Genomic DNA, 11,891 nt, shown 5'->3' on the forward strand with positions numbered 1-11,891 from the left:
AACCTTCATTGCTGGACAGTCAAAAATTTGTACATCCCCATTTAACAGTGCGCTGGAAAAAAACTTATACCTTATGGACTATAGTAGTTCAAAGCTGCAACTCATCACTTTTTTGGAGGGCATCAAAGTGCAGTTAAACAAATTCTTGCCTTGCCTCTGACACCCATATCCTATGACCCTCCAAGACACACAAGTTCCAGACAATGACTAAGGCTAAGATGAGATTGGCAAACCATCTTGAGAGCACATCTCATTCAGTTCTCAACATCTGAGTTTCACTGTGGATCAGAAATTCAATTGCACAAGTTGCAAAAACAGCTTGGCTCCTAAAACTGAATATTTTGTGGCGAGTGACTTCTCCCAAACATCTCAAAGCTATCTCTATCATTTACAAAACACAATCAATAATGTGATGGAATTCTTTCCAATTGCCCAGGCAAATATCTATGAATGCTGAAAAATCACAATACCATCCAGGACAAAGCAATCTGCTGGGTTGGTACTTCATCAACTAGATTAAACATCTACTATTTGAATACCATGACTATAGTATCAACCATATACAGTATGCACTGCAGAAACTTCGAAACACACAAACCCTACCAACTAGGGGCGGCACGGTGGCACAGTGGTTAGCACTGCTGCCTCACAGCGCCTGAGACCCGGGTTCAATTCCCGCCTCAGGCGACTGACTGTGTGGAGTTTGCACGTTCTCCCCGTGTCTGCGTGGGTTTCCTCCGGGTGCTCCGGTTTCCTCCCACAGTCCAAAGATGTGCAGGCCAGGTGAATTGGCCATGCTAAATTGCCCATAGTGTTAGGTAAGGGGTAAATGTAAATGTAGATGTAGGGGTATGGGTGGGTTACGCTTCGGCAGGGCGGTGTGGACTTGTTGGGCCGAAGGGCCTGTTTCCACACTGTAAGTAATCTAATCTAATCTAATCTAATCTAATCTAGCTAGTGTCTGTCTCATTGCTGTCTCAGTTCAACTGCTACTGAAAACATCATCCATACTATTGGCACCTGTACACTTTACTATCTAAATGTTCTTTTGGTCAATATCCTATCTTACCAACCCTACAAATTATTGACAATAATCTAATTACCATCAAATCGTGCTCACTTATTATCCATTGCTCACTGAACTATAATGGCTCCTGTCCTGGCAATCTCTACTTTTTTAATGCATTGATAAGATAGGAACCTACATATTTCCAAGCTGAATTTTGTCATTTATAAGGGATTTAACAAGCTATGATCTTCTAACTGGGAACTTGCTGCAGCCTAGTGTGAAACTTACTGTGCCACTCAGTAGATGCATAAACATGATTTGTTTTCCAGCCTACTCCAACCTTCCCCTTTGACAGTTTTTTTAGTCATTCAGGACCTGCCCTCTGGGCAGCCAGTGTAGTCTCAGCATGAGCAACAGTAATGTCTAATGAAGAAACCTTTGGAGGTTTCACTGCCTGAAAATGGGAGTCATTGGCTACTGTCTCCACAGTGAGGGAGGGGTTAGCCCTCTCATCAGGTGGGGCTGCCTGCCTAGCTCATCTTGGCACAACAAGAAAATTCTTATGTGTGAGAGGGTGCCTCAAAACAGAGGTGACCTCTCGCTCCCCTTTCAGTTACAGCAGCAGCCACCCTAACCTTGCAGGTGATGCTGCAGGCCTTCCTATTTAATATGGACAGCATTATGAATTGGGGATGGGCGGAGTAGAGTCCTCTTTATTGACCACTGCTGGGATGACAATCCTCTCATCTTTAGTAAGTGAGGTACTCTCTTGTTAGTGAACAGTAACAGAATTTGTCAAGTTCAACTACATACGGAGGACAGTAAGAGAGAATATGTTATGTGAAGCCTTACAGAGCCAGATTTTACTTCCATGTGATTTGCCATCACTTTGACATGACCCCTTTTGCACATGCTTAGTAATTATATCCAGAGTAAAGGCAGAACTCCCCTTACTCGACAATGTTAGCTCTGCTGGTTCTGGATCTGTATTTGATCCTTACATCAAGACTTACTTGAGGTGAGTTGTGCCTTTTTGGGGAAAGTAATATTAGTTGAATATTAACTTTGTTGGCAATGCTTTATTATACCACAGCATCTTACTCTACCTGTTTTTCAAATGGCTCAATAGGTTTCCAATCATTTGCCTTCAGCTGGTGCAGTTCATCAAACTTCATGCTGACATCCTCAATGGAAAGCTGCAGGAGGTCCCAAAAACCTGCCAGATCCTGGGAGGTAGGTCTTGGCATTGCACTGGGATCCTATCAGGTACAAAAGTAATAGATTAACAATTCATTCCAGATACATTTTTAAAAACAAAATCACGTGCAAAATTGCTGAAAAACAGATTTTGCAATTTACATATATTTAAATACTTTCACTGTTCATCCCATTGCATATTCATGAAGCACAACTCTTTGCACATGAGCCACAATAATGGGAACCTTTCTGGCTTGTTACAAATAAGAAAGAAAAATATTGCTGTGTAATCAAAATGGACATAGTAAAGATTTTAACTCATTAACTTGAGAAGGTATCTTTTCTTCCAAGGTAAGTTGTCCTTTCATCTACACAATAAATGAAATAGTTTTCATCCATGAGAGCTCGACAGTTTTGACTTTGAAATATCAATTCCTTGACGTCATTATCACGGAGAACCAAAACATTATAATACCATTTTCATCTCTGTAAAGCCGACTGTTTCATGAGGTAGCTTAATACTTAAACAGAAATGCAGTAAAATAATCTTCAGTGTTTTAAACTGGTTTTTATGCCAAACAATTATCTTTGTTTTAGAGTTTGACCTCCTGAAGAAAAATGATGACACTTTAAATTAAACTTAAAATAATTTTATGTGGCACCATTTTGCTGAACTCTTAATGAACTTTTAATGAACTCTTAATATCTTGTTATAACTTTGAATTTTTGTGGTGCTTCAAAATATGAAGGACGGAGGGAGGGAGAATTGGACTTTTGCAATGAGGTGCTATGTTTCTCTGACATTAAGTTTCTAACAATTGTAAGATAGTGTACAAGAAATCAAATTACTAAAGCAGAATGTTGTTGAATATCAGCTGATGGTGTTAAATATAAAGTTCAGTGACCCTGACATTTCTCAAAGAATCCCTTCAGTGCAAAAAGAGGCCAGTTGGCTCATCAAGTTTGCAGTGACTCTCCAAAAAGAATCCCACCCAGTCCCACCCCATAACTCCATATGGGGTTTTTACCATGGCTACCCCCACAACCTTGGACAATATGGGACAATTTAGCACGGCCAATCCACCTAACCTGCACATCTTTGGACTACAGGAGCAAGCCCGCACAGGCATAGGGAGAAGGTGCAAACTCCACAGTCGCTCAAAGCTGGAATCGAACCCAAATCCCTGGTGGTGTGAAATCGCAATGTTAACCACTGTCACTTTATCATATCTAATTTCTATTTTGACTTGAGTGAAACTGGAAGAACCTAATATGCAGAAACAGGACTTAAACATAACTGCATTCACTTTTAGACATATTTATCTTTAAAAGATAGTTGTCGAAAGCTGTGGCACAACTGAGCGTTAAAGCATATTCTTCAACGGTCAGCAATAAATTGGACAATAATAATAAACAATAAAGAAATCTTAACTGCAGCAAGGCACACTAAAGTGTATTGCTGAAGACTATGTTCCGGAATATTGTTTCCATAAGAAACTCACAAAGGTTCTCCATAGTGAAGAACTTCCAATGATTATAAGTTGAAATTCAGAATCACCTGTTGTAGTTCTTGTTAACAAGAGAATATCACATAACCCTTACATACTTGTACAAAAGGGCCTCCTGTGGTGCTGTGGTAGCATTGTTATCTCCGAGCCAAAGATGTGTCACATGCTTGAACAAGTTGATTAGAAATATCTATATTTATATAAGAACCAAATTCTTGACTTTTCAGTTGATCACTTTGGGAATTCAGTTGAGAAGTGTGACCTCTAGATAACTGACTTTACCATTTTGTTTTCTACAAATATATAAACAAAGGCAAAAATCTAAGAGGTCATCTCAGCTAGCCATACTCGCTAACAATTGCAGGATGCTTCAACTTGGAAGAACAAATGTCTGAATTGGGAAATCATTTTCGTCAATTTAATGCTCACCTTTATTTGTGGGCATTTGCTTTAATACATAACATGTATAATTGCCCAAGTTGCTCTGACAGTCTCAGAATAATTGGTCAGTGATTCACAAACCACCCAACCTACTGTGTGTTCGATGAAAAATAAAACAGACCCTACTTCTTATGTGTTTGAGAGAATGTAATCTCTCATAACAGCAAATTATCTGTTGTTTGCTGTTGGATATTAAAAGTCCTACAAATTAAAAAAAAAGAAATATACTACAATTTCATGATTTAATCACTGACATGGTCAATGCAAAGTGATCATTACAAATACACAACATCAAATACATACATTCAATTTAAGAAGTGTTAATATTCTTGTTGGTAGACATATCTTTCTTGCCCTTCGAATATGAAGGGCATTTTATCTCAATTAAAATTTTACTTCCTGAGTGACTAAACTCGCTTCCTGGATTTTAATGTATAGGCAAATTGTGAATTTATATTAATTAGTTCTATCCATTAATCTTTTTCTTTATTTCCCATAAGACAAATTATACTAATATATGCAATGAGATAAACCAGTACAGATTAAAAAAGTGTCCAAATGAGATGATAGAATATCTGCAATATAAAACACAGTATTCTGCACAGTATTTGGGGTTTGAAATAGGAGTTTACATCCCTGTTCTGTATATGCAGACAACTTGATATCTGTTTCAAGAGTGTGCCCTGGCTGCCTGTGCAGGACCCTATTCCAAAATAGCTGGCAAAGCACTGGCACTGTGAAATGCATATACACTCACTACCCACTGTCTCGGCACCAATGGATAACTTAAGTATCTGTGCATTTCCTGTTAACTTCCTCAATTCTGAAACCTGAGGTCCACATTTATTATGGAAATAGCCATATGGAAATGTTCAACATAATTTTGGTATCATATAATCTCATCTTCCCTCAGTGAGTGGTGTCTTGCCTTTGTCTAATGGGGTAGGTGTGAAACGTTTACATGGCCTGTTGCCTATTTGGGTGCAAATATAGGAATTTATACAAGATGCAGAAAATAAGGAAAGGAATGTATAACTTTAAAATTGGCACTAACTAGCATCCGATTGTCCATATTAATTATGCTCTGCCTCTACTCTTCAGGTAATTACCTCCTGCAGCTCCTCATCAATTTATAGTTACATTCAGGTACAGTGAAGCAAAAATTGAATTGGAAACAACACACCAGCAAGCTATTTCTGAAGTTGCAATCTTATACATATTTTTAGTTGCGTTTGAAGATCAGGATGACTTCACATTATAAGCCAGGGACTAATTTTTTTTGGGAAGTAAACAGTAGGTAGTCAACTTTTGTTGGAAATAAAAACTCAAAGTCAAGAAAGCGTCACAAATTTGGTCTTCTGGAATGCTGTGGTACCTGCTTGTCCTGCCTTTGTGAAAATATTCTAATGAAAATTCTTGTACTTTTTTGTATCCACATTAATTTTATGGTTGTGAGATTATTTGTAAAATGGCACCTTACATAAGTGGTCCACTTGTGTTTATGATGACAATAAGAATTGGTGCTGGCTGCACACAAAAACAAGCACAGAATAATGGTATTGACCTAAGATGTAAGACTCAATCCATTTGTATTAAATAAACAATAATTGTGTTCATTAGTGAACTATTTGGTATTGTCATTTGCACAACTGAAATTTCTGGAATTGATTGTTAAATATTGTATCTGGAATTGTTCAATTTCCAGAATAAAGAAAAATATCATTAAGATACATCCATCATGACATCAACATAACATCTAGAGACAAGAGGCAGTTCTGTATATTTCATACATAGAGCTTTCTAATGCAGTGAACCAGTTTTGGCTAGGGTGGTAAGTCTGGTAATACTATATACATGAATATAATAATCATATCTTGGCTTGTGATGAAGAAATCCAGACTACATAGAACCAACCACTGCAAATTATCTGACCTTTAATATGAGAACAGTGATATATACAGACTTTGCCAGTATAGACAGAATTGTAAACTTTTACAAGTGGAAAACACAGGAAAGGCACCTACCAGATTCTGTTGGCAAAGCCAGTAAAACTGTTGGAATTTCTGAGACATAAGAAGCTGAGCACTGCCCACTGCACTCCGAATTTTCCCTAAAGCTGAGGATAAAACAAATTACAGCATATTAAAGTGAGTGAACTCCCTTTCTTATGGACTTAAATTATTTTTCCTTAGAGTATGAGATGGTGAGGAGATTTTTCAGTTCTGTCAGAGAATCACCAGAATTCCATACTTCATATTGTAATCATACTGTACTGCTTTTAAAAAAAAAGCTATGTTGTGAGCTACTGACCACACTTGACCAACCCATGCTTGGAAAACTCAGAAGAGAGTGTTTACCTTACTCAACAATCCCAGGTGTGCCAAGAATTACACTCACAACTAATTTAAGAGCATCAGTTGGGCAATGTGGCTCACTGGTGCTTGAAGGAAGGTACATTTGCTCATATGCAGGCCTAGGCATCTGCAGGAAAAAGGAATGTGTCTGGACAATGTACCTTTTCAATTAAACAAAAGCTAAAATGATGGGGAACAACTGTCCATGGCAATTCTTGACCGATCAGAAACAACTTGCCTCTTTTTAAAATTTAAACGATTGCTTTGAGGGACTTGTTCCCTAGTGCATTCTCCATGTCAACACCTCAACCAACAGCCTGTTCATTATGTGTACAGGTTGTTGGTGAGAGACTGTTTCTTTCAGCACTTCTCAAATTCTGTACTGTCAACAAATGTTATAAAATACGGATATTAGTTGGACTAAAATCACATTCCTGTGCCTAGAATGAGTATCTTATATCATCTTTTGAGAAAACGAACCCTTCACTGACAATAACAAATTGATTGAACTCATTTTAGTTTCTTGATACTGATCTTTGTAAATCCTTGTTATATATTCTTTTTGTAGCTAATCCCAGGTACGGTTTTGGTTAAATTAATTCCTTTACATAGCTAAGAATTGGACAATAATCAGCTAAGTGAAAACACTTTTAAAAAATTATAATGAACATATCTAGTATCTGTACCACAACTCTTGTTGGAAATCATTTTTAAAAAAAATCTATCATATCTTACACATTGTTTAAGGACAAAATAATAATAAATGTCATTTGAAAAGTAAACATTACAAACTGTAGATATGCCTTCAAGAGCTGTATTTATTTATTTCCAAACCCTGTGATTCTTTGTAGATAATATGTTAAGCAACATTTCTGCTGTAAACAGCTGCAAGGATTTCTTAATCGCAGACTAATCAGGTTCGATTACTCGCACAGATACACAAAGCATTCAGATTCAAATCACACATTTCTGTTTCAATATTTTCTTCCACAAGTTATTTTTGAACAAAACACACAAGATGAAACAACATAAATTAAGGGGTACTGTTAATTCATTAAAGTAATCTAGTTATTGCTAACATCTTTGAAATCAATCACATCGAAAATGATTTTTCAGTGAATCTTTAACATACTGATCTCTTAATGTCATTTGGCATTGCATATTTATGGTTTCATAGAAACCTTGCTTTAAATAGAAGGGATATAGTCCACTTTGTGTTATTTTTAAATTGTATATTCTAACACTGGCCATTGACCTGTACTGTTAGAATTTAGAAGAATCAAATGTTGCAGGAGAGAAAGAGACCATTTGGGAAATCAGGTCTGTGTTGGTAAATGTCACTTGAGCCACAGAGCTTAATACAAATCTCTCTTTCTGCCAATACCTATTAATAAATATAATCATTTCAAGCATCTATAAAATTGAATTTTCAAGGGTTTCATAAGCACTGCAATGTAATAGCCTGCATTAGACAATTCAACATTCTCTTGGTCTTGATGGATCATAAGTATTTATTTCTGCTATTTGTTTATAATGGTGGTCAGTCACTGAACATGTTCACAGTAGGCTGCCATTGTACTGTTGATATTGAGGTCTGACAGTAATATAGAGGTAATGTCACTACACTGGTCATTCAGAGGTTTAGGCAATACTCTAGGGACACAGGTTCAAATCCCACCATTGCAGGTTGGGAATTTGGATTCAATGAATAAAAGTCTGGAATTAAAAGCTAACCTCAGTGTTGGTGACCATGAAACTATCAGTGATTAATATAAAGACTTGGGTGTTTCACTAATGTCCATTAAGAAAGGAAATCTGTAACACTTGTCTGGTCATACAACTTCACAGCAACTGCAATGTGGGTCACTCTTAACTGCCCTCTGAACTGGGGATTCACCCCAAGAGAACAATTAAGGTATGGGCATCAAATGCTGACCTTGCCAGCACACCTACACTCACGAAATAGTAAAAGAAAATCAAAGTTTATTACACACAAAATAAAACAAAATCATTTTATATCATATTAGAATAATTTGAAAAATACTATTACAAATATCTGAAATAAAGTTTCAAGCCTTTAACCTTACTGATACTCAAACCTCAACAAAACGTCACCCTGTTTCCACTTTAAAGTTTTTTGTTCGGTGGGCATGAATTCCACGATCTTTTCCTGACAAATGTTTATTTATTTGTTGTTATTTATTTAATCAACACCTCTTCCTCAGACTATTGAACAAATTATTAACACAGCTCACTTATTTCTTAACATGGTTTACTTAACTGCTGCTTTCATAGCCTAGTATTTCTGGAGGCTTTCTTTTACACACTTTGGGCCACTCAGAACTTCTTACCTGACCCTGTCTATTTTGAAGCCTGTTAAACTGCACTGCTGTTGGAAATGCTTTTTCTCTGAGTGATCTGCTTTTGTCATCTGAAAAAAAAACCTGCCCATTTAATGGTCTTCTGGAAGATTCTGGCTTTCTGAAAGGACCTGTGTTTATCTCTGTCTATCTGTGTAACTCTATGACACTTTGTGGCTAGGCAACCGCTCTCTTTCTTTTCTCTCTTCTCCCTTTCTTTCCTAAAGCACTGGTCTGTGCATTTCAAGGATTATTTTAGAAAATGTTAAATTAAATGCATGTGAACAAATTTCCTGACAACTCTTATCATTCACAAAACTATTCCAAACTATTAGTATGAATCCCTTGTAAAACACACATGTAAATAATAAATCAAACTTAAAGCCATAGATATTTCTGTCCACTTTAGAACCTATATTTCAAAATAACAATCATCACAGATTCAATATTGTATGAAGGAGTTTGTAAAGAATACCTTTTCTGTAGTTTAATGTATTACCAGCCTACGCAGCAACATTTAGTTGATGTTGATTACATCCTATTACCGAAAAAAATCTTAAATTTCTTCCATTTTCCTGTGTCTCCCTGACTGATAGAAACATTCTAATATTACTTAACATATCCTAATCTTTGTTTGCCTTTAAGTAAGATTGCTGTTTCAGTACGAGTGAGAAAAAGAACCCTAACATGCTAAATGTCTCTTTATAACAGAATACACTCACCCAGGGTCAGTGTTAATCCACATTCCCAATTGTTAGGATATTTCTTTTTCTCTGAGCTATCTTTACTCAAATCAAGGAGACCATTCCTTTGTACGGCAGCAACCTAGTGACTGAGGAAGCACTTGACAAAAAGAAAGCCTCTTTGCCACCATGAATATTTTTCTAGCCAGTAGTTTTGAAAAAAGTATCATATTTTACTGTTCTTACTAACACTCTCTTGTGATCTATACAGACTCTCAATATGGTGACCAACTCTTTATCATAGTGGAAAGATGTTTAGTTTGAACTACTGCAAAATATTTCTACTAAGGAAAGGACCCAATTACTTGTTTAGAAGTTAAACATGGACCAGTGAAAATAATTGAAAAATAAAATGGATAAGGTGCAGTTAAATGCATAACAATGAGGATGAAAAGAAATTTATCATAGAATCACACAGTATGGAAACAGCACCTTCAGACCAACCAGTCCATGCTGAACATAATCACAAACTAAACTAGTCCCATCTGCCTGTTCCTGGCCCATATTCCTCCAAAACCTTCTGTTCATGTATCCATCTAAATGTCTTTTAAATGTACTAATTATACCCACATCCACCACTTCCTCAGGAAGTTCATTCCACACGTGAACCACCCTCTGTAAATAATCTGCTCCTCATGTCTTTTTAAAATCTCTCTCTCCTTAAAAATGTGCCCCTGAGTCTTGAAGTCCCCCAGCCTAGAGAAAGGACAACTATCATTAACTCTATCTGTACCCTTTATTATTTTATAAACTACTATAATGTCACCTCTCAACCCCCTATACTCCAGTGACAAAAGTCTCAGCCTATCCAGTTAAAAATCACACAACACCAGGTTGTAGTCCAACAGGTTTAATTGGAAGCACACTAGCTTTCGGAATGCTGCTCCTTCATCAGGTGGTTGTGAAGGAGCGGCGCTCTGAAAGTTAGTATGCTACCAATTAAACCTGTTGGACTATAACCTGGTGTTGTGTGATTTTTAACTTTGTACACCCCAGTCCAACACCGGCATCTCCAAATCAGCCTATCCAGCCTTCCTTTATAATTCAAATCTTCCATACCCGGCAACATCCTGGTAAACCTCTTCTGAACCCTCTCTCCAGTTTAATAATATCCTTCCTGTAAGTGGACACCAAGAACTGGACACAGTATTCCAGACGATGCCTCACCAATGTCCTGTAAAACCTCAACAAGACTTCCCAACTCCGATACTCAAAGAACTGAGCAATGAAGGCAAGCATGCTAAATACCTTTTTAACCACCCTGTCTATATGTTTATGAACTCCTAGGTCCCTCTTTTCTATAACATTATTCAAGACCTTATCATTAATTGTAAAAGCTGTAGTCTTGTTTATTGTACCAAAATGCAATACTTCACATTTATCCAGATTGAACTCCATCTGCCATTTTTCAGCCCACTGATTGATTTATCAAGATCACTTTGTAACTTTAGAAAACCTTCTTCACAACAATGTCATCAATTTTTGTGTCATCCACAAACTTGCTAACCATGCCTTCTACATTTGCATCCAAATAATTTATATTAATGACAAACAAAACAGGACATAGAACTGATCCCTGTGGAACACTGCTGGTGACTAGCCTCCAGTCCAAAAAACAACTCTCCATCACCAACCTCTGTCTCCTGATTTTAAGCCAATTATGTATCCAATTGGCAAGCTCACTCTGAAATCCATGTGACCTAATTTTACTAATTCATCTACCATGCAGAACCTTGTCAAAGGCTTTACCAAAGTCCAAGTAAACAATATCTTCAGGTCTGCCCTCATCAATCCTTTTTGGTATCTTTCTCAAAAATTTCAATCAAGTTAATGAGACAAGATTTTCCTAGCACAAAACCATGCTGATTACCCCTAATCAATTTTTGTCTCTCTTTGTTCTCTTGTATCTTTTATAATCATCTCCAACAATCCACCTACAACTGAAGTCAGACTCACAGGTCCATAGTTCCCCAATTTCTCCTTACAACCTTTCTTAAACAAAGTTACAATGTTAGCCACCTTCCAGTCATCAGACACCTCACCCATTGTTATAGACGATGCACATAATAATGCAAGGGGTTTCGCTATCTCCTCCCTTACTCGCCACAACACTCTAGGATTTGTTTGTGAAAAGAAAGGCACATTAAGAATGAGAACGGATGGAATAGACCGCAATCAAAATAGAGAAAAATATCGTGAATGCCAAGGATTGAAGAAGCAACTAGAAGTTGATCATGAAGGAATAACAGAGAAGTTTCAAAAGTATTTCCTTTTTGTGC

General features: G+C 37.0%; 1 protein-coding gene across 10 annotated transcripts in view; it reads right to left on the minus strand.

Annotated features, from left to right (window-relative positions):
• Positions 1–11,891, minus strand: part of dlgap2a (discs, large (Drosophila) homolog-associated protein 2a) — a 961,527-nt gene that overhangs the window by 5,878 nt on the left and 943,758 nt on the right. For all 10 annotated transcript variants that reach the window (XM_072560917.1, XM_072560918.1, XM_072560915.1 and 7 more), the window contains 2 exons: positions 6,180–6,271; positions 2,116–2,268 (listed from right to left, as the gene is read on the minus strand). In XM_072560917.1, coding sequence (XP_072417018.1) covers positions 2,116–2,268; positions 6,180–6,271 — 245 coding nt within the window. The remainder of the gene's footprint in view (positions 1–2,115; positions 2,269–6,179; positions 6,272–11,891) is intronic.

The sequence above is a fragment of the Chiloscyllium punctatum genome, chromosome 3 (genome assembly GCF_047496795.1).
Source record: "Chiloscyllium punctatum isolate Juve2018m chromosome 3, sChiPun1.3, whole genome shotgun sequence".
NCBI classification, from domain to species: Eukaryota; Metazoa; Chordata; class Chondrichthyes; order Orectolobiformes; family Hemiscylliidae; genus Chiloscyllium; species Chiloscyllium punctatum.